Raw genomic sequence first — 24,675 nt, forward strand, 5'->3', positions numbered from 1 at the left:
TTTTTATTTTTATTTGCTCCCAGGAGAGGAACGTCTTGCAGAAAGCACCAGCTGAGTAGTTTCTGGTGGTGGTGATTTCAGTGACACTAGTGAGAGGAACAAAAGGAAGGCTGCTCTTATTTTCCCATTGGGATTTTATCAGAAGTAGCAGCAAAGTGCTTTTTATAAAAAGAGAAAATACTTATTTTTCCCTACTTGGAGAGGCAGTTGACTATAAGAAAGACATCTAAACTGGAGCTGAGCAGCAGATTGTGTTGTGTTGTGTGTAAAAAGGAAGTAAGCTGGAATGGGAGAGTTTCTTCTTTTTATCCTTCTTACTAAATGGTAAATGCCATTGTGGTGTAATGGTTTGAGTCTGGGGACTTGGTCTTTGGAGACCAAGGTTCGAATCTCTGATCACCATGGAAACCAACTGGGTGACCTCACCTTCAGGGAAGGCCATGGCAAACCTCCTCTGAACAAATCTTGCCAAGAAAACCCCATGTTAGGCTTATTTTATGGTCTCCAGTGCTCTCCCCATTTTTTTCTTTTATGCTGGGTGTGCTAGAAAGGGATATGATTTTGCTATTGTGCATGCATTTTTGAGAAAGAGAACACTGATATGCAGCTAAAGGCAAGAGAGTGATGCTGAATTATTCTTTTTTTAAACATGGTTTTCCTTTGTCCTTTGAGTTAGACAGCTGAGATACTGTTTTGCTCCATGGAGATGCTGTAGTACTTTGGATGTAGGAGCCTTTCATGGGAGCATCAAGCCCACCCTGGAAGCCAGGAGATCATGTACCAGGTGACACCCTAAACGGGGGGGGGGGGGGGGGAGTAACACCACTGCTCTCAAACATCTGCCTCGAAACCACTACATTTCCCCCCTGTTCCTATAAAGTATAGTTCTTTCCTGTGTTATTAAATGTTCTGGTTGGGCTTAAGCCAACTTGGAATCCAGTCCTCATACCTGTCATCATCATCATCATCATCATCATCATCATCATCATCATGTTTATTTATATACCGCTTTTCCAAATTAGATCAAAGCAGTGTACAACAGAAAGTACAATACAAAGTAAAAACAAACAAACAAACATAACAGGCCTCTCTCCCCCTCAAGATGGTGGTCGGAAGAGGGCTCTTAGTCTTTCAGGCCAGGCCTCTCTCTCCCCAAGATGGCGGTTGGAAGGAGGGCTTGTTCTGTGGCCCTAAACAGATACAAGAAAAACAGTGAAAATTGTCACTGTAGTACATTTGCACTAAGCAAAAATGAAAAGAAAACCTCCTTGCATTCATTATGTTTGTTCTGAAAAGGGGATATTTATTTTAATTTAATTAATGCTACCCCAGTAAAGTTTACGTTATATTACTACAGTAAACACCTGCCTAGAATGCAGATGGAAACTGTCCATCTGTGTCTTCACTTCTTTCCTTCTTGGCCTTGTTCTTGTTTTAGCTTGATGGATTTGGAAAATGCCAGTTCTCATCTTACCCACCTACTGTAAGAAATTGAAGAAGATTAGAAAGAAAGACACACGTACAGGAAGGCTGTAGATGAAAGAAATATTTCTCTATAAATGTGAAGTAAAAGCCAGACCTACTCCCCATCAGCAAAAGGCCACTGTAAGAATCTGAATCTCACAGAATATTTGATAATCCTTAAGAAACAACAACCAAGAAGAATAATTCTCATGAGAATATTTAGGAGAAACAGTACAATAATGCTAATGGCAATGTGAAGTCAAAGGCTTTCGTGGCCAGCATCCATAGTTTTTTGTGGGTTTTTCAGGCTGTGAGGCCATGTTCTAGAAGAGTTTATGCCTGAAGTTTCACCAGCATCTGTGGCTGGTATCTTCAGAGAATGCTGGCATGGAAGAGAGTGGGGATCATTAATTAAATAGACACCCTGAGGCCTTACCCTTCAACAACAGAACAATACACTTATTAACATCTAAATTGCTTCCTCTCAACCAACAGTATCCCATTCTCTTCCATGCCAGCATTCTCTGAAGATGCCAGCCATAGCTGCTGGTGAAATGCCAGGAATAAACTCTTCTAGAACACGGCCTCATAGCCCAAAACCCCCACAAAAAACTATAGTGATGATGGCAGTTCTCAGTATCTGTGTCTTCACTGGGTTGCCATCACTGTGCTGCTGTTCCACTTCTCTTTGCCCACTACTTCTTCAAATTTTGGTCTATTTCTCAGGATGTACTCTCTGTAAGGCAAAAGAGAAATCATAAAATCCTGGGAGAAAATTGGAAAGATAGGTCAGTTACATTCACAGTATATTCAAAACAGCAAACATTTTCTACTTTTTATGTGAAAAGTGAAACTTGCCAAGGGTAAGAACATCATTCTAAACAAAGCTTATTTTAACATGCTGTTCCACATTGGCTGAAAGGGCTTATGTCTAGTTCCAAGAACATATGCCCAGCACACATAGCTGCATAGCAAAGGCTCAGAGATGTAATGCCTTAGTTGTGTAAAATTGTTTGAACAATTGTCATAACATTTTAAAGTGTTTTCAACTAAACGCTATCTTAATGCTTGTACTGATTTGCTTTGTAAACTAATCTGTTTAAGATACTTACTCATCTCAAATTATTGAGTAGGGTTTAAGGTTTTAAGGTCTAAGCAGTTTTGTGGAATAAACTTTAAATGATTAAATATAGTATGCATGTATATAACCTTTTAGGAAAACTTTCTGTCATTATCATTGTAATGCTCAGTGTGGTTTGTAACCATGGTAATGTTACAAAATAATTTTTAAAAGAATTAAAAAAAATAACTTTACCTTCCAATATACTTTTGAGACAGAAGAGCCAGTGTTACCAGTACTTAAGCATACAATGTACAGTATTTCCTATGCATTGATTAGGGGAGTCAGCCACCTAATGACTGAAGATTGGTACCAAAGGCTTGAAACACATGGATACATTAAAATCAATACATTAAAAAATCAACCCTCTGGTGTACATTTAATAGCATTCCAAATTTTGGGTGTCTTTGTTTCATCATCAAACTAGGACAGATTGGTTGGAATCCTATTGGTAATCCTAACTAGAGTACACTCAATGAGTTGTTGAACAATAAGTCAAAATTTATCTCATAAATCCCGTTGCTTCCACAGGTCTACACAAGTTGGGAATAAGAACAGAATTCAAGCCTTTTACTTTGATTACTGTAGATTGATATAATGAAGAAATGAAGAGAGACAGAACAGGATAAATTAAATTTCAGCATTGTATATTTATTAGACACTGTGGCAGTGGTTTGGCACTGCAGAGTGCACTTTTTTAACATAAATCTCAAAATGTTTTTTTCCCCCCCATGGTACCATTTCTTCATATTCCAAAAGGGATCTTTCAACATTTGGTAGTCATTTTTAGATGTCCTTTTTCCAAATTACATTTGACATGCCATTGTTAAAATTGCAAAAATAGAAAAGAAAGAAGACAACAGAGGTAATCTGTTTTCTTACTTGGCACACACTTGAATTTTAAATACATTTCCACTCATTTGTTTTCTATGGAGCCCAATTGAAATATTTCATTAATGCAAGAAGAATTGCATTTGGAGGCTAAGGGTCACTGAGCTGTGCCCATGGCAACTAAGAACCTATTCTTCGTAAAAATGCTGTAAAGAGTAAGTGTTTTAATCCTCAACTTTAATCCCTTTACTTCCTGTTCTCAAAATGAAATATAAATCAGACACTGTGGAGCACAGTGATTTTTCTTAAAAGGGATGTTGGTGCAAAGGGATTAGGGATGTGCAGAAGTGTTTAAGGAATTTAATCACACTATTTGTGGTGAAATGATGGAGACGATCACCCAATTCTTCTGATTGTAGTGAATTAAAAACAACAAAACAAACCTTGAAAGTGATTAGGGTGGCTTTTGTCGGTGTTGTCACATCATTTCTTTCACTTGTTGTGGTTGAAAGCTGTTGAATTTGTGCACCATTTTTGTTCAATATAATGCTTACCCTTAATAGGTTATTTACTGAAATACAGGAAACAGGTGCAGTTAAATAACCTATAATTATCCACTTCCTTACTCCTCTTTGGTATTGTTGTAGCTATTAAGAAGATCATTGATGTACTGCTATATTGTATTTATAGAGAATGATCCATTCTTGAGTGACATTCAGGGAACAGAGTGTGTAGAATTCAGAGCTCAAGCAACTTACTTTGGAGGAAATGCTGATACATCCAGTTGCCAATAAGAGCATTTATGTGATTCCTCAAATGGCTCAACCAAGATGGCTAGTGGTCAGGGAAAGAACCATAGAATCATTAAGTTGGAAGGGGCATCATGGGCCATCAAATCCAACTTGCTGCTGAATGCAGGATCTCCAACTAAGTATCACAAGCCCAACCTCTTTATGCTAGGTGGAACATAGATTTAAGCCTTAGGTATAGCTTAAAACCTCTGAGGGTGCCAAGTTGACTAAGTGAAATAGTCATGGTTCCTCTACCTAATCTCTTTGTAGAAACATTGAAGTTTTTTTGTTTGCCTTATTCTTGTCAATCTGTGCCTAGCTGGACTTCCTTAGAGTTTACCATAAAGTAGCTATGAAATTATCTTAGCTACCAAGGTTCCAAACAAAACTGTCGTCTAATAAACAGATCAGTGTCAACATTTAGCTTAAGAAACTCATACATTTTGGACTTTTAGAAAATTTATATGAAAGGAAAAAAACATTCATCTTTATAATTCTTTTAAAATTGTTTTATTAAGTAAAACAATTAGTGTATGCAAGTTATTTTCCTTGTTGAATTCATCATATTACATAAAGTATTTCAATCTAGGCCCATTACCTTTCATTATATAGGCTAGGCACATTCTTTTTGTAAAAAGCATATCTCTTATTTGTAAAACAAATGTTGCTTGTATTTCAGTGGTATGGAACATCAATTTATACGCTTTTTGCAGTGCATGAACATAATATAGCTCACATTGCATCAGTTGAGGACATTTTCACAACTCCTGCAGAACGCTTACATACACTTCAGTATTTGGTAGCATTTCCATTGACCCCAGAAGTTAAACCATGGACCTCACAAGATTAGACTAAGAAGGGCTGACCCCCACCCACCCCCCACTCCCCAAAATTATCTGGCAGATTAGACCACCAAGATTCCTGGTAGCTGAACACTATCCCTCCCACCCTAAGAAATTATTCATCAGAAGCTTAATAAATGATCAACCACATGCATAAATTTTTATCAAGACAGATGCTGTAGTTGAGCCAACCCAGGAATACCAAAGGTTGCATGCAATCTTATGCACACTTATGTGTGAATAAGCTGTACTGAACACATGGAAGTGATGTCTTAGTACATATTATGCTTGTAGAAGTTTGTATTTTGGGATACTGAATGAGAGAAGTAGTTTTTCCTTTTCCTTTCCCTGATTTTGTACACCTCAGGCTTGGGAAATATACACTCATCCCTTCATATTTGCAGCTTTGATATTTGTGGCTTTGATAATTCATGGATTTGATTAATATGTTCTCTCTAGGAATATCTAGGTCCTCCAGTGCAACTCTATGGTCAACTTTAACTATAAAAGTTGCACTGAAAGACCTAGAGATTCCTAGAGAGAATACTCTACTAGGCATTTGTAGCTCCTCCAGCTCACTTTTATGATCAGTCTCTGTCGGACGCTGACCACAGAGTTGCACTGGAGGACCTAGAGATTCCTAGAGAGGTGTTCTCTCAGGTAAAAACATGGTGTTTTTTTATTTGCAGTTTTTCTATATTCACGGGGGTCTTGTGCCTCTAACCCTAGCGAATATGGAGGGACAAATGTACATGTTTTCACATTTGTTTTTGAACCTAATATGTGGATGAGCCTGTATCTTCTAACATACCTCCACAGAGTTTGATTTCGAACTAGGGTGGTAGGGGCACAGATTTAGTGGCGTACCTTATAGGCACCTTTTTATTCATTTAATAGGGCCTTACATGTTATTATTATTTTGTTCTGCTTGGTATATTAATTGTACTTTTAAAATTTATTCAATTATGTAATTTATTATTCTGCCATTGCTGTCATGATAGTCGGATTATTCCCTGCTTCATTTGATAATGATTATTATTGTAATGCAGTGCATTCTGCATTTTTATTATTTAGTTTTAAACAATACATGCAAGTAGGCAAAATTATTATTGACTTGCTTCCCAAAATTGTGCCTCCCCAGCTGAAAATTAGTTCCTTGTTCCTTTTTAAGTATACAGTATTGCATTAATACAGTCACTTTCTTCTTATCTCTTGTTTGGGTTTGGCTAGCTATGCTGAGAAGGAGAATTCAGACCTATACATTTAATATTTCCTTGTCTTTCTTTGTACATAAAGTAGCTTTTAGAATTCTGATTTCTAATACACAGTATGAAATGGCAAATTATTTGCAAATTAGAACAGATTTCCTATTGCATATGCTAGGGAAGGTTGAGCCTTCTCTGGCATGCCATAGCCATGCTGAGTGAATAGCATTTGATTGTGGCCAGTGGTAGTAATGAAAATGGAGACTGCAGTAAACAAATCAGAAGAAAACTAGGACTTGAGAAGGCAGCAGTGAAGGAACTAGACCAGATCTTCAAGTGTAAAGACATATCATTGAATGTCAAAGTTAGGTTTGTCCATGCCATGGTATTTCTCCTTTTTATGTATGGTTGTAAAAGCTGAATAAAGAAAGCTGATAGGAAGAAAATCAACTAGTTTGCAATGTGGTGCTGGAGGAGAGTTCTGCAGATACCCTGGTCTGCCAAAAAGACCAATAAATGGGTCCAAGAGCAAATTATGGCTGAACTCTCCCTAGCAGCTAAGATGACTAAACTGAGGCTGTTGTATTTTGGCCATATCATGAGAAGACATAACTCACTAGAAAAGACAACAAGGTAGAAGACAGTAGGAAAACAGGAAGACCACTTTATAAATGAATAAACTCAAATAACACGTCCTCCCCCCCACCACTTCTTATGATGACTAGTCCATATGATGCAGAGACCAATCCCAGATTCTGATGAGAACTGTCCTGATGACATATTCAGTTCAGCACCGAATCTGCAATATGCTACTCTTAAACCAAATTTTAAAAACTCACATTTTGCTCTGAATCTTGCCAGAATATCTGGAGCTCTCCAGAGCAATGTTGGGTGGCTGAAATCTCCCTTTATGAGCCTACTGGAGCATTAGGGTCATCTGGAGAGAACCTTTTTTCTGTCCCACCATCCTCTCAGACTCATTATGTACTCATTATGTGGGAACAAGGGAGAGGGCCTTCTTGGTGACTGCTCCCAGGCTTTGGAGCACCCTCCCTAGAGAGGCCAGGATGGCCACATCCCTACTGTCCTTTTGCCAGCAGATAAAAACATTTTTGTGCCATCAGGATTTTTAAACTTATTGGGCTTTAAATTGCTGGTCAAGTCAGTTGTCAAGATTTGTATATCATATTTAATACATGTTAATATTTTTAATACATAATTGTTTTGTAAAATACTTTCTATGAATATAATAGTTTGTACAAATTAAAGTGAAAAGACAAACTACAATTACATTAAAAAAATAAACAAGCACTTAGTTATCTATACTTCAGTTTTTTAAACTTTGTAATACTTTCATATTGTTTAAAAAGTACTATTTTAAATTTGTTGTTAGCCACCTTGAGTCCCTATATTAGGAAAAGTAAATAAGTAAATAAAATAAATAAAAATAATAATAGTAATACAATGAAATCTGCTGCCCACCACTTCTGCTGTTGATGTGAGTTGCTAGAATGAAGTGTGGTCCATGTTACTGACACTGGGCACCTCGTTTTTTTACCGCAGAGGGAACAACCTGCACTGGTGGTGGATAACACAGGAGGACACACTCTGGAATGGCAAGGTTATGGGGAGACTTTGGGGCAGCTTTGGTGACAGAATACTCAGGGCTGCTCCTGAAATATTCTGGCTTATGCAGGCACGGCCAAGAAAAGGAGGCAAATTCAGGTATCAGTTCTTTAAAGTTACAAGCGGTTCTTTTAATGAGCTAGAATAGGAATTATCTAGGAAGAAGAGAAACCAAATGGGAATTTTGTAAATATAGGACAATACAAAATGGTCTTCCAGAGACCGGTTAAGATTTGGTTGAAAGGGACTGTGGAAGTTTTGAAGTCTCTCATGACCAAACTGCAAAGCATCAGCACATGCTCATTTGATCACCCTGAGGGTTCTGGATGGAATGGTGAGAATCTAGAATAACTCTTTCCACCACACTAGTTTGTTATTCATTGCTGCATGCCTTCAAGTCATGGGGTTTGCTTGGCAATAGTTGTTCAAAGAAGGTTTGCCATTGCCTTCTCCTGAGACTTCAAGCACGTGACTTGCCCGAGATCACCCAGTGGGTTTCATGACTGAATGGGGAATTGGACCCTGGTCTCCAGAGTCGTAGTTCAACACTCAAACCACTACATCACACTGGTAGTTTACTTCAGTGAGAAAACAATTCCTAGTTCCTTTATGAACTCTGGGGACCTTACACTTACTGATGGATGGTTGGGTGGTGCCCTTCACTAGTATATCTCTATGTGGGTGGATGTAATGAGGTCCCTTTTTCTGTTGTTCTCTTTTATCTGTGCATCTGTTATAAGTGGAGTGGCTTCACAACAAGCTGCTTTGGAATGGCTCCTAATTCCTCAATTGCTTTTACCTGTCATGTCACACTTTGGCACAGGATCTGCAATGAGTTGTTTATCTTATGTTATAGCCAGGGAAATGGCCATCTAGCTGGTTATCCACTTGCGATGGCATAACACACCCTCTGTGGCTCCAGAATGCTTATCTGGCTTCATAAATGCCAGTCTTCAGTTGGATTCTTAAATGTTACAATAATGCGAAATATGAGTCCAGGTGTTGACAGCACTATGATTCCCTCTCAAATGTTTTTTTTTTTTAAACTTAATTGTGTGGGTGAACAAATATCAAGCTATTTTCCTCCTGACTGAATTTATTCAGAAGAATATTTAAGTAGAGTCTGATTTCCACTGAATCATAAAAACTACCAGGGTCTCCATGAAGCAAACATGAGTCTGATAAACAACAGTGATAAGGGAAATTCAGAATAAAAGGTCTTTTGATTGTCTTGGGAAGTATGTCATGCTTCACACCAATCTAAAGCTTGCTCTTGCACTTAAATATAATGCATCTGAAAACTGAGGAATTTAAGGTCCTTGTTCCTTTCTAATTACTTCCACTTGATTTGCTAAATCTTGGGTGATTATCCAATCATATCTAAAATGAGAAAATGATGGGAGTTGAATTTCCGTCTCTTGTTCTGGGAACTTACAAACATTAGAAGAGCTGTCAAGAACAAAAATGGTATAATCACTATAGATGCTGCCTTGTTTTCTAATATACTTAGGCAAGCAAGACATTTCTCCAGGGAATTACTCAGGTTTCTAGATACAGAGTTTATCATGTTAGATGGGCAAGTTGATCGCCTTACCTGAAAGACTAACATGAAAAAAGAACAAATAGAAGTATTGTGTTTAGATCATGGGAAATATTAGTACCATTCTATTCTGCTTTTGGTCAGGCCTCACATGGAATACTGTGTCCAGTTCTGGGCACCACAATTCAAAAGTGATATTGACAAGCTGGAGCATGTCCAGAGGAGGACCACCAAAATGGTCAAGGGTCTGGAAATCAAAGAGAGACTTGGAGAGCTGGGTATGTTTAGCCTGGAGAAGAGATGGTTAAGAGGTGGTATCATAGCCCTGTTGAAGTATTTGAGGGGGTGTCATATTGAGGAGGGAGCAGAGTCTGCTGTTCCAGAGACTAGGACATGGAGCTATGCATGCAAACTACAGGATAAGAGATTCAGCTAAAGATTAGAAAGATCTTCATGATAGTGAGAGCTGTTTGACAGAGAAATACGCTGCCAGGGAGTATGGCGGAGGTTCCTTCTTTGGAGGTTTTTAAACAGAGGCTAGATGGTTGTCTGTTGGGAATGCTTTGATTGTGTTTTCCTGCATGGCACATTGGGGTTGGGCTTGATGGCCCTTGAGGTTTCTTCCAACTCTATGATTCTGATTCTAGTAGCATCACTAGGTTTGGCGTCACCTGGTCCAACAACTGATGGTGCCACCCCTCCATTGACCCATACACATACAGAATACTTAGTAATGTTTTTAGTACTAATGTTACTCATAAATCATAATTCCCATATATCACTGAATGCAATGGTAATAGTTGTGACATAAACAACTAGCAAAATTAAAACAATACCTTTAAATTACAATACCATATGCACAGCTGAATATATCTACATGTACATAGTTTCATGTGGTTAAAGTGAAAATTTGGTAAGATGTGATGTCCTTAGAAAATTAAAAAAATATAATTAAAAATAATTTAAAATTTATTTTTTAAAAAACTGGGGTTTCTTCTTTCTCCTCCCAGTGAGCCTTGTCCCACTCACATTATCTCTTCAGCATTTTAAATGGAAGCAGACAAAAACTACAGCCCATTTCTGTCCAAAGGCAGATGTTTGCGGAGCAGTGGCCACACACCCCCTTAGGGTGTCACCTGGCGAGGACTGCACCACTTAGTGATGCCCCCGTAAAAGAAACTCATATCAGAAAAGAAGAGTTTGCAGAAACTAAGGCCTTTACCACATAAGGCTAAAAATCAAAAATTTAACAGGATAAAGTATCTTTAGCCAGTACTTATCACATGTAATCATAGAATTATAGAATCGTAGAGTTGGAAGAGACCACAAGGCCGTCCAGCATTACCTCAGATAATGTTTAAACAGCCTTAAATCTCACTCTAGCATTTCCTCAGTATCATTTTACACATTGACTTTCTTAGCATTGTTTTAAGTAGGTATTGTGTTCACACCTAAGATCTACTGATGAGCTGCTTAGCAGATCTGTATCACATTGCACAAGACTTATGACCTGAATCACAAATTGCATTTCTGTATCTCATTACACCCTGACCCCACTCCTGCCATAATCTTGCAACTCCAGTTTGTTTATGGCTGTAGTTTCAACTCCGTTAGTGCATCTGAAGAAGTGGATTGATATCCATGAAGGATCATGCTAAAAATGAATCAGTTAGTCTTAAAAGAGATGTATCCACTTATCCTTCTAGCCATCTAAAATGGTTGTTGTTGTTAGGTCCGTTAAATCTGGGATTCACCTAGCTGCACCATTCATGAAGCATGCGTGTGTATTTTTCCATACTTGTCCATAAAAACCTTCCACTATGAAACCCATAGAAATTCTTACCGCTTGTATATATTTTGCAATTATTTCATTTTTTTGTTTACATGTTAGAATTTCAAAGGGTTCAGACCACTCTTCTTGTGATTTTATTTTCTTCTGTCCCTTCTTCCTTTCAAGCTCTGAATCCAATTACAGATATTTGTGATGCCTATAAAGAGATCACCTTCACACTGTAATTCTCATGTCTTTTTAAAATCTTTTTTTAAACAGATAAATTGCTGGTGAGCCAAGTTGTAAAGGGATCTTCACACGCAAATACAGGGTAAAAAATATGGCCTTGAAATTTTCATTGGAAAGGTTACTCTTTCTTGAATGATGTCTCATGGCAATTAGCGCCAACTGCAGTACTTGTACTAAGAAAATGGATATGGAGACTGTAGATAGTATCTTTGACCTCACAAATACACATACATGATAGTAAGAATAGCTGGTAAGTAATGGTAAGAGCAGAGTTCATGGTTACAGTATTAGAAAATGGAGGAGGAAGAAGTGTGAGAAAGAAATGAGAAAAGCTGTTGGTGCATTGTATTTTTCCTTTTTCTACTTTTGAGCAGAATTCACGGGCTTTCAGATAAATCTCTCTGGATTTCTTTCCTTCAGTCTTGCACATTTTATTGAAAGGCAAGCTCTTTGAACAACTGGCTGTTTTGGATTGGGCTGTATTTTAAAAGCAGTATTTTAAATGTGATATTTTTTTAAAGTTTAAAAGTATTTCTGTGCTTTGCTCTTTGGTATTGTTGCTTGGAGGTGAAGGTTAGGTTTGGGTATAGTGTTATCTTTTAAGCATTCTGTTCTCTGTGCATATATTTTTAATATTGTCAGATGTTATTTGGACATACTTTGTTTCACAGGCCAGCAGCTTAAAGTTTTCCATATTTCCCCAATTATATTGAGTAAAGGGAAATTTACTAGAATGGTGTGGTGGTTTGAGTGTTGAACTAGAACATTGAGGGGCCAGGGTTCAAATCCCTGCTCGGCCATGGAAACCCATAAGTTACCTTGAGCAAGTCACATTCATTCTGAGAAAGACAAGGGCAAACCCTTGCTGAACAAAATATGCCAAGAAATCCCTGTGATAGATTTGCCTTAGGGTTGCTGTAAGTCAGAAATGATCTGAAAGCACACAATAACAACAACAACTATAACGGTAACTATTTTTACAGCTTCAGAACTATAAACAATTCCTTTTTAAATGGGGATATAATTCAGCCATAGCCACGTTAAGATGGAATATCAGTATGCAAAGGGATCTTGTAACACCTTTGAGTGACTGGCATAAACAGCCAACATGGTGCTAGAGTGGGGGCATGGTGACCGCACAACTCTGCCCCCACACTGCCCCCACAACGCATCTTTGGCAAAGCATTTATACATAGTGCGCCAAAGAAGCAGCAAAAGACCCCACCACAGCAGCTAGGGCGCCCTTTCCGTGGTGCAAAAAGGAGCTGTTTTTTGGCCATGGAAGTGGCTTCTTTTTGGCCATGGAAAGGCCAGATTGGGGGTGTGGTGTGCGGTTGACACGGCCCTGATCTAGTGAGGAAAGAGGCAGCATGGCACCCCTAACTGAGCAAAAGGTGTTGTGGCATAAGCTTTTGTAGACTTGGTCTACTTCCTCAGATCTGACCAAGGTCCAGAACATACTGCAGAAATAATTCAGTTTGCGACCATTTTAATTGCCCTTCCTCAGTGCTAAGGAATCCTGGGAATTGTAGTTTATTGTGGTATCAGAGTTCTCTGAGCTCTGACAGAGAAGTCTAAATATCTCACAAAGTTATGGTTCCCAAATTCCCTGGCATTGAGCCAGGGCAGTTAAAGTGGCCTCAAACTGGATTATTTCCACAGTGTGTTTTGGGCTCGAATGTACAAAAGCTTATGTTACTTCTTCTGCCCAGTTAGTCACAAAGGTGCTACAGCTTCAGAACTATAAATAATTTGCTTTGCTTTACTTTGCTTACTTTTGAAATGTAGTCTTCCAAATCCTGATTATCATGCTTTGTCTTTAACATCTGTTGTTTCTTCTTCTTCTTGCCAAGGCACAAGGAACTCTGCATGTGGTAGCTCTTGAGGTGGCATTTCACATAGCAGCAATTTGTGCCTCAAACATCATGTTCTAATTTAACCCTGCTAGCACACCCTCATTGTTGTACGGAAGAAAACTTGAGCCAGCATCTCACTGAAAGATTCATGGAGGATAAGTCTATCACTGGTTGCTAACTAAGATGGCTATATACTGGCTGCACTATTCAAAGCAGGATGTCTAACACCTTGTTAGGCAACACGTATGGCAGGGTGCTATTGCATTCCTGTCTTGGTTGGGTGTTCCCATAGATTAGGCATTATGTGAACAGAATTATGGACAAGTCTTTTTGCTTGATCTAGTATGCCTCCCCCCCCTCTCTCTTTAGCTCACTGTTCAGACTTTTGCTTGTTCTGTTCTAACACTGCCTCTCATTGCTTGCATTTCACAAGATCTGAAAAACATGTATCTGGATGCAGGGGGATAGGTTTTTATAAGTATCTTCAAGCATGAGTTAAATCTATTGCCAATATCATGCACCTTGGTACATCAGGGTTGCAATCCATCCAGGCTCTTCTGAATGTCTGGTTCTATATCATTTCTTGTTTCCATTCTCATGATCAGACTTTGATTGCCTATTAATTAGCCTTCATTATTAGAACTGAAAGGAGTGTTTGAATAACATGATCACATGGTTCATAATAAACATCTACATGTCATGTATACTGATGAAATGAACTGGTAAATGTTATAAATAAATGAAATGATTGTTCAATTTACATTGGGGTTATATAATGTTACATAAGTTATGGTTTCATCAAAAGGTGACTTTCAGTATACCTTTGCTATCTCTTCATACCCATACAGTACTTCCAGCTGTTTGTTCAACAGTGGTGGTAGTGCATTCTCAAAAGAAACAGCCAAAGGGAGTATTTAAAAAATCCTATAGGTTGCAGTGATATTCTGTATGCACCTCAAATACTTCACAACACAAGTGCACAATCTGTGTAATTCTAAGCATATATGGCAAAATATGCAAGCCATATAAATGAAGGAACATCACTGGTATAGGGTGGGAAAGGAATGTTATTCTGTATTTTCATTTACAGGTAATTCCCACATTCTAATTCAGAACTAAAATGTCAAAAACAAATGGAATAATTTGTTTACTGAGTAACACTTAGTCCAGGATCTCCTTTGGGATAAATCAAGTGTGGGCCACTGTGTGGGCAAGTCTGGACAATTGCTCCACTCCAAATGTTGAACTGCAGCTCCTATCAGTCCTAGCCAGTGTTTCCCCACTATGGTATAGACCAGAAGTTCCCAACCTTTGTGACTCATGGAGCCCTTATTTCTGTGGTGGAGCCCCTAATAGCCTACCCTATGTTCATACATGTTAATGGTGTTTAGAAGTATATATAAGAATATATTCTTATTCTTTAATTTCATTCAATTTTTATTTCTTTCATTTTCCTGGAGTGGCCATAGAGCACCTGGGAAGTGAATATGGAGCCCTAAGGGCTCCTCAGAGCACTGGTTGGGAACCCCTGGTATAGACGAAGCCATAACATTACTGCTACAATACACTTATATTGTATTGGAGTTTCACCACTAGTGTATTCAAAATTTCCAGGGCAGCCATTCTTAACACTGGAACAGACTATGCTTAGTCTGCCCTGAAACTACTAAGTTAGTTGTATAGCACTTCAGATTTTTTTTTTTTTTTACTGAAGTATTAGGAAACAGTGTCATTGGGTGTATGGGCTGGGTGTATGGGCTGGGTGTATGGGCTGACACCACTGCTCCCCAAATGTCTGATTTTTGGCAGAAATTGGCTGTGGCATTTACCCACGTTCCTTTAAAACTCTGAAACTCAACAGAAGAGAGGGCAAGACATATGGGGCAAGGCTCAGTGGGCAGAGAAAAAAGAAGCCTCACGTTTGTTTGTTTTTTTAAATTACTCTTAAATTTTTCTTTTAAAAATCAGATGTTACCAAATTTTCACTTTAACCACATGAAACTTTGTAAATGTAAATACATTTAGACTGTGCATATGAAATTGTAATTTGAAGGTATAGTTGTAATTTTGCTAGTTGTTTATGTCACAACTATTGTCATTACATCCAGTGATGTATGGGAATCATGATTTATGAGTAATATTAGTACAAAAACATTGCTAAGGATTCTGTGTCGTATGTGAGGAGGTGATACCATGAGTTATTGCACTGGGTGGCACGAACACTAGTGATGACAGTATTAGGAAAGATGCTATGTGGAACATAGCAGCTAAGAGACTGAGCCATGAACTGGAAAGTTCCCTGTTCATGATATCATCTCAACCAAGATCTCATGAGGTGGTTGAGGGAAGCCACTGAAATCTTGATACAAGTCTGACCAAACTGACAAATGTAATCAAGGTATGATTTTTTTATTGTAGCTTTATTATATGGTTTATTGAGATTTAGCACATTAAGTTCTTTCAATACTTTGAAATGTTCACATGCAATTATTTTTACATCCCAATCACTGATATTTAAAAAAATAAAATTCTAGGACTAAATCTAATTGCAGGTTCCAACTAGAGCAGACCCATTAAATCAACAGAAATTGCATATATGGTTGTTTTACATATTCCCATTGATTGTGGATGTACTCTAGTTGGTCCTAGCAAGTGGATTCAGCCTTAGATATTTAAATAGAATATTTTCCCTGCCCCTTGCAGTTTTCTGTTCTCTTCTGCCAACCTCTCATCTTCATATTGGTTGTTTTATCTGTGTTTGTCTTTCAGTTGCGTTCCAATACAGACCTTGACCAAGACATTCTCAATGACTGTCTCACGATCCATCCTCTTCAACCGTCCACATCTCCACATGATGCTGCTGACAGCAGTATGAGGCGATCACCAGGGCTGATGCATGACATTTACACAGGTAGGGTAGGAATTTGTTCTCAAAAAAAAGCCCAAGATGGATGAATAGAGAAAGAAAGAGATTTTAAATGCAGAAGGAGATGTCTTAACTCAGCATAATATTCCTTCACTGTACAACCTTATGTGATCTATTCAGAAATAAGTCCCATTGAGATTAGTGTGGTGACAGTTGTGTTGAGTGAATAGAAAGACTGTAGTATAAATTTGATTTATTTCATATATTAATCACATTATATAATTTATTTATCAATAATAATAATAATAATAATAATAATAATTTATATCCTGCCTCTCCCTACAGATCGATAAATATTAAAATATTTATACCCCATCTTATATCAAGGATCTCAGGGCGACTTAGAAGAAACATTAAAACAAGTTACACAATTTAAAACAATATAATAATTAAATTAACTAAAATATATTAAACTTCAGTAACAAGTTAAAAACAGACTTTAAAGATTTTAAAGGTTTTTGAAATGATATACACCAAATTTGGGATGAGTTAATGAGGCTCAAAGGCTCTGATGAACAGCCAAGTTTTAACTCAGGCCCCTGTGAGTGGTTGTTTCTGATACAACAGGCAGAAATCCTTAATTCACTGAGAGATGACAGAAATAGCACTCTTCCCACAATTCCTCTTGCACTGGAAATGCCTATGAGGGGAATGGGAATGTTAGTCAGCTGCTCTCCAAAGCAACTGGGAGGCTGTGTCTGTGGTGTATCCATCACCCCAAAGGGCCTTATCTTGGTTGATGGGGCTAGTTTTAAGGAGGTGGATTTGGGTCATTTCAGAAAATTGGGAAAGAATTCCAACCTATGCAACAACCAATAAAGTGATTTACAGTCACGTAAATTGGACTTACATAAATCGCTAACAGGATGCCAGTATTTTTGTTTATTGCACATGGAGTGGTTTGTCTGAAAGCACCTCTTGTCAGAGTAGATACAAGTAACTACATTTCACTGGATAATATGTGGTGCCCCGCAATACATTTATTCATTGTTATGGTTATCAAGCTCTTGACATGTTTATTTGCCTCTTTTCTTGAGACTCATTCTGTACCCATTAACCAAGGTATAGGTCAGGGATAAATACATCATTTCATAATAATTGCACTTCATAATATCATTTAAACAGAATTCTCCAAAGACTTTTAATCTAAGTTGCATATACATATATATTGAATAAATATATTAAACAAAAATAAGCAAGGAATGAGGAGCTCTTAGAGAAATCATATAACTTACCTGGGCAGGGAATCAAAATTAAATTGAGTAGTTTTCTAAGGTTATTGTTTGGATAACACTGAAGCTGCATATCCATAACAGATTATAATAAAAGCATATAAACAACAATCTGAAATATGTGGCACTTTTTTATTTTTGATATAAAGTCAAAAATTATGCTGGAAAGAAAAGCCATAGAATGTGATATTTTTGTTTCTTAATGAAAGGGGTCAGTTTGGTTTGGAACTGAGTGCTCAGGGAATCATCCAAGATGTTATTGACAAAGAGTTTCTTCTACATGTTTTTTTAAAGCAGCAAACAGTTGCTATCTTTTTAAAATAAAGGGAAAGAAATACCTGAAAACAATATAGGCAGAACTTGAAGACACTCAACAACAACAAAACATGGTTACTGAATCAATGCAGTGGGACTTATTGTACTATTATTTGCTGTCAAGTTGACTATGGTCCAAAACACACTATAGAAATAATCCAGTTTGAGACTACTTTAACTGGCCTGACTCAATGCTAGTGAATTCTAGGAACTGTAGTTTTATGAGACATTTAGCCTTCACTGTCAGAGATCTCTGGTGCCACAATAAACTACAGTTCTCAGGATTCCCTAGCAGTCTCAAAATGGATTATTTCTGCAGTGTGTTTTGGACCACTGACTTATAGTGACCCTATGCTTTTATCATTTCATCTGTTTATAACATTCTAAAGTTCTTTTCACCAATACAAATGCCATGCTTTGTCTAAGAAAAATAGTTTATACAGCAGATGTTTATTGTGAACCATGTGATCGTGTTATTCAAACACTCCTGATCATGTGCATGGGAAGAGGGAAGGATATGGAACCCATAAGTCACCATAAGTCAGAAATGACTTGAAGGCACACAACAACAATCCCTAGAACTCTCCTCCAGAACCACATTTCAAATGAACTGAAATGCTCTACAAGTAGTTTTTTTTAAAAAAGAGAGAGAAGAAGCAAGTTTTCCAGGGATCAAAGCTTCAGAGTATTTAAGGAGCTAACTATACAACTTTGAGGACATTATTCTCTGTCTGGAAAGCCACCTTCTCTTCCCTTGGCTGGAAAGAAAAGAAACTAGATCCAAAGAACAACCCGGACAGGGAAAATTTGCATCCAATACCTGGCACAAAAGCAGCTTGGGTCTATGCAAATTATGAGCCCAGGAGTGAAAACTGCACCTGGTCAGATTAACTCTTTTAAAGGCAAAGGAACCCTGTTCTTCTTTCCAATTTGTCACACATTCTCACCACATGTGATAGTAAAGAGAATTTCATATCAAGCAAGGGATTAACAGATTTGGTGCATATTAAATGTGCTTCTCCTTTCCCTACAGATGTCAGAAATTAGATTAGATGGCTAATATCATATGAGAGATACACCATGCATCCAGGAAAGTTCATAACAATGAGCACATTGGTTTACAAGAATGTTGTTTTTGCAATTATCAAGGACTGATAAGACATTTCTCATTTAATTCTAGTTATTCAGTTTTTCTGTAATTTCCACAGACCATTGCAATTATTTCCAGGGCTAAGCATAGAAAGAGGAAAGTACCACCAACAAAATCCCTTACATGCTGATAACCTACATTGCAATAATGGTGAGCCTGCTGGGAAACAATATACAACATGTCAGAGAGGTTTGGGGAAAAGGTGAAGTTCACTGTGTAGACCCTTCAGTATTCCCAGGAGGTCACAGCTGTTCTGTTGGATGGCTGAAATCATTTACGTTTGCCTTCAGATATTTCTAGTGATTGGCAGCTGGAACAATTGATTAAGTGAAGCAGATGAACATATTGGAAACTCTTATTGCTTTTGTGATTAAGAGGCAGTAAAATCCCCAAAGCAATAAAAGTGTGGGATCTGGATTAAAATCATTCTTTCTAAAACTGAAGGTCATTACGTTAGATCCCTGCCACTCAAAAGGGTGGCTCTTATCTAATTTGGAAGATTGGAGCGCATTTCTGTTTTGAGGTCTTGTCTTGTCATGTAACAAGGAAATGGAGAGGAGCTGTCACTGTTTACAGCCGTTTATGCCAATCTAGTTTAAAGCTTGCACCACAAGTCAGGTTGATTCAAATAGGATGTCTGCTTTAGATACACACAGGCATAGATATGGGAGAGTGAGATTTTTTTCCCCCTGTCAGTTGACCAGTGGTGAAGTATGGTGTTTAAAAAGCCTGGCACCCAACATGACAGATGCTATAGACACCCTAAAGGAGAATATCAAAATATAGGCACATTATGTTGACCCCTCCCTGTCTCTCACACACTTTTCATTGCAACAGAGAACAGCTTGGGAAAAGTCACAGACCATACTGACTGAGAGTTGTCATCCAAAAAACTAATTCACCCAAGCTCTGCAGCAGAGGTAACTTTCCACAATATACTGTTAATGGGAAAATATGTTCCCCTTCAGCTACTTGTCAAATTTGCAGTGTCACAGCAAGGAAAGCCCAGGTGAGGCAGTGGACATTGCCTCATCATCCCTGCTGATTAAAAAATTCCAGCATGTTGACCATGCAAGCTCTGGCTAGACTACAACATTGTAGTTGAATAGGGGAAAAGAAGTAAAAATAAAATTGGGGGGGAAATAATGTGTTGGAATTATGCAGCAGGCAAATGATATAATAGGGGCATGGAGATGTATCCCCTCCCAAGACTAGCAACACATGCATCTTTGAACAAAGAGATTGTACAAATACGTACTAGATTATTTAGTCATGTGAATAACCTTCCATTGGTTTTTCCTTCTTTCCAAAAGGCTATTTTCGCTGTCAAGGTCTGTCTTCTGGTTAAATAATTTTTAGCTACTTAGGTTAACTTGTAACTTGCTAATGGTGTAATCCTGTATATATCTACTCAGGAACAAGTCTCTTTGAGTTCTATGAAACTTACATTGAAGGAAAAGACTGCAAGATTGCAGCCTGAACATAACTAAGGCTGCAGTCTCCTACTCCTTTACCTTGGAGTAAATCATTTGGACTTACAAAGTAACTACAAGCAGACTTTCCCTGTGAATATTGCCAGAACATTAATGTAGGTATGTTTTGGGAGCACTGACTAAAGTGTTAGATAAATTACAATACAAACAAAACCTATCACATGTTCTTAGACTCAAGGTCCATTTTACTACTACTGCTGACTGCTGCAAATACAACTATTTCTCCTCCTCCTTTTTGAGCAAATACCAGCTTCTCCAGCATATTGAGGTGGACAGTTTTTATCAAGAGTGTAGCATGGGCAAAAATGTCAGTGTCAATGTCACTCCCTCTGGTCCTTATCCATCATAAGAGAACACATGGGTGCTATTTTTAAAAACTCACACACTGAGAATGTGCAGACCTGTCTATTGTGTCAACCAAATGGAATTTGAAGACCTGAAATTAACCCTCTATTTGACACTAATTTATATCAGATCTCAGTTTGGCTCCCAAGATGTTCACTGCTCATTTGGCCAGTGGCAGACCTATGCCTTATGACTGGTTATTGAAATAGCAACCCTGCAACCCTTTTCCATTTGGATTATTCGGTAGGCAAGCAAAAGAGGTCTTTTTCTTTTGATTTGAAAAAAGATTGACAGAGGACTAATTTAAGAATAATATATCTGTGGAAATGAATTACAACATTATTGGTAGTTTGCAAGTGGAAAGGTGGCAATTCCACATTTGGAAAAAAATTATTTAAATTACAGTGTACTTGCAGTACTAAGTGGGGAAAATGGGTTTTTCTTCAAGCTTCAATTTGGCAACAGTTTAAGAATTCAAGCTCTCATCCCTTAATTGTAACATTGTCCACAACTTATGCACAATTTCTTTTTATAAGCTTTTGGAGTGTGAAAGGTTTGTGCACAGCAGTGGTTCTGATGGACAGTACTTGTGTTGGTAAGCATCTTTGTGATAATGTACTGAACAATGACAGCATAATATTTCATATATACAGCACTTCAATTTATAGTGATTCTCTGGGTTTAAATACACAAAAACATCTCAGAGGTCAGACAAAAATGAACAGTAAGCAATTATTTTTCCATATGTCTTTATTTCCCTTTTTTTTAAAAAAAAGAAAAAATTGCACATCACTATTGTCCTCATATATACACAAGAAGCAGGAAAGGAGTTGCTTTATTGAAAGTTTGTGTTGTGAAAAGATGTAACCTAAATCCAAATGTTAGATCCGACCACAGTAGACTGATTGAATCAATTGCTGAATGGTAAATTAACCCTAATGACATCAGATCTGGCTACCATAAAACATGCCTTAGTTACGTCCTGACTGGATTACTGTAATGTGCTCTATGTGTGGTTGCCTTTAAAGAGTGTTCAGAAAGAGTGTGTGCTCCCTGTAGCCAGCCCCAGTCAGCAATCTGACTGCAGCTCTTTGGACCAGCTATCTCTTTTGTGGCAACAGCTCCACTGGCTGCTGGTCCCTCTCCAGGCACAATTCAAAGTGCTGCTTTTGACTTACAATTCCCTATACAGCTCTGGTTCAGATTATTAGAAGGACCACATTCCCCAAGATCCACCAGGAACTGAGCAGATTATGCCATCTTTCTATATCTGGGACATTCTTTTGCTTTTTTCAATCTGCTTCAAACCTGTGCAAACACTTTGAAACGCATGCTGGGGAAAAAAGCAGGACAGATCAATTAAATAAATATTATAGATAAATCAATAGTTTCTCTGATCCCCCATATTCTCCAATAGCCACAGAGAGTGGGTGGAGTCACTGCAGCAAAATTGGGTCCAGGGAAGGAAGGGCTTTAGTTAAGGTGAAAGGTGGAAAAGACTGCCAACCTCCACAACAAGCCAAAAAAGACAAGAATAGGTGTAAATTGTACTTCTCTTTGCACATGTCATAATCAGGATGCCAGCCAAGGATAGAAGTGAAAGAGGAGGCAAGACTATGTCCTCTCTTTGGATGCTGATTGAAACTGGGTAAGCAATGCTTGAACAGGGCTTGAGTTTCACGGTTTGCTGAAGACAGGATCTCTTGAGCTCCAGTCCAGTACTTGAACTACTACACTACAGTTGCTTTTTTATTTAATCAAACATGAACTGGATTCAGGATGAGCAGCAAGGTTCATACCTTTGTGGCTGACTTGGTTACTTCAGGACATTAAAGGGCCAACAAGACTGCAAATAGTTCAGACCTCTGAGGCCTATATTTACTGGGCAAAAGACCCGTGTTCCCCCCAGCCTCACATCATCCTGTATGGAGAAAGCAGGCTGACAGCCCTGGACCAGGATCGGCCAACCTGGATACTGAGCCGGTGGTCTTGAACTGATCCCAGGCCAAAGGGGCCTTAGCATGGGGCAAAAATCTGGTTGTTTGCAGTGGGGTTTTCTTGAAAATTCTGACACACCATAAAGCCCTGTGTACCCCCTTGCTTTCTTTCACCATTGCCTCTTCTCTGAAGGCCCCTGTGACATTGGATTGGAGCTCTTGGCCATGTAAATGTAGCCAGGCACCCTGTTCCCTCCCTTACAGGCCATGATGGGGGCCTTCAGAAAAGATATAATGGTGATCGCAGATATAGGGCCCACAGCAGCAGTGGGGCCATGGTACAGCAGTGTGCATGCATGTAAACATCAACCTACTGCTGTGCCGACCTGCAGACTAACCCAGGTCAGAATCAGAGACAGGATACCACTGGATTGGCCCATCTGCTCAGGCCCTAGGTGAATGGGCAACAACTTGTCAAATAAGGTTTATTGCAGAGTGACAGGGAAATAGATGCATAATTTAATGCTAATATTCTTGCATACACTGATACAATTGGCAGTGACTGACCATAAAGAAGGTTTTGGGATTGTGGTGAATATTTCAATGAAAACGGTAAAGCAGTAGTACAGATGGCAAATTTCATGCTGGAGATTATGACTAAAGGGATGGAAAAGGAAAAGAATGCCTTTTCATAACTCAGTATTCATGTCAGGTAGTTTTTGATTACTTCTTCAACACGGTGTTCACACACACACAACTGAAAGTCAAGCTTTAAAGAGGACATTGTACAGTGATGGAAAAAATGCAGAAAAGGACAAGTAAAATGCTGAAGGAGTTGGAGCATCTGCTCTACAAGGAAACCCTAAAGTGTTTGGAAAATTTCCAATAGGAAAAAGACTTTTGAGGATCTAATAAGTGGTTTATAACATCAATCTAGTTTGGAAGGAGTGGAATTAGATTTTGGGAGGGAGGGTTACCCATTTCCCACTCCCATATTAGTAGAACTTGGGACAAAACTAGAACTTGGGACTCTTTGTCAAAACCAGTAGCTGATGCATAAGGGGGGAATGACAAAGGCTGTGAAATGACACAAGGGCTTTAAGCCTTGGGTTCACTATAGTTCTGAAGAGAGCTGAATCCCCATGTGCATGCATGTTGCAGTTGTAGAAAAGATCCCATTCATTTCAGTTGATCGTTCCTCATTGCAAAAGGGGAAGTGTGGGCCAATCCAATTCCAGTAAGGCCCATTTTGTAGTCAGAAATTGATGCTGCCTTCCCCACAGAATGGATTTGGTCCTGCTCAAGGAAATGAGCTCATAAGAAAAGAAAAGACAACAAAAAAGCAAATATGTCACATCTAGTTTGGCACTTAATGTAACCTGATAATTTTCAGTAGATTTAGGACAGGTAAAAGAAAGTGCTTGTCATAATTTAACCAAGGACAGGTTTATTGGTCTATCATTCTCTCTCTTTTTGACATTCAAACATGAATGCTATCAGTTATGAGGCCAAAATATCACCATGTTTCACAAAAAGAAATTACCAGTATGCTGAGAGCTCTGGTTTTCAAAGGAGTACAAATAATCTGTATTTTAAAGCCTGTAAGGGGAAAAGAAGGTACCCCAAAAATGCCCCACATGTGGAATGAGCATGGGAAGAGGAAAGGAATTAAATAGTTTTGAGGACAGTACAGTTGGTTGACTGAAAGGAATGAAATAGTTTTGAGCTCAGCCCAGTTGGTTGACTGTAGGTCCTGGATTTTTTAAACAAAACAAAATAAATATTAGATGTGGTTGCTAAGTGGAACTTCATGTTTAAATACCATTTATTGGGACACAAACTAGAGATAAATGCTGTTTTAGGGCCTCAGAAACATCTGGCTGCCTGATGTAGTAAAGAGGATGGCAACCAAATCAGTTTTTGCCCAGCCAAGTCCACCCCCCACCCCCCGATGCATTGACAGTATGCCTAGCCTCATGTCC

At 38.4% G+C, this 24,675-nt stretch overlaps 1 protein-coding gene across 2 annotated transcripts in view; it reads left to right on the forward strand.

Moving 5' to 3' along the window:
- GLIS3 (GLIS family zinc finger 3) overlaps positions 1-24,675 on the forward strand; it is a 182,493-nt gene that overhangs the window by 125,121 nt on the left and 32,697 nt on the right. For both annotated transcript variants that reach the window (XM_089511795.1, XM_089511805.1), the window contains exon 6: positions 16,065-16,206. In XM_089511795.1, the coding sequence (XP_089367921.1) occupies positions 16,065-16,206 (142 nt within the window). The remainder of the gene's footprint in view (positions 1-16,064; positions 16,207-24,675) is intronic.

Source organism: Sceloporus occidentalis, unplaced genomic scaffold, assembly GCF_023333645.1.
Source record: "Sceloporus occidentalis isolate IW3139 unplaced genomic scaffold, rSceOcc1.0.p SCAF_1, whole genome shotgun sequence".
NCBI lineage: Eukaryota > Metazoa > Chordata > Lepidosauria > Squamata > Phrynosomatidae > Sceloporus > Sceloporus occidentalis.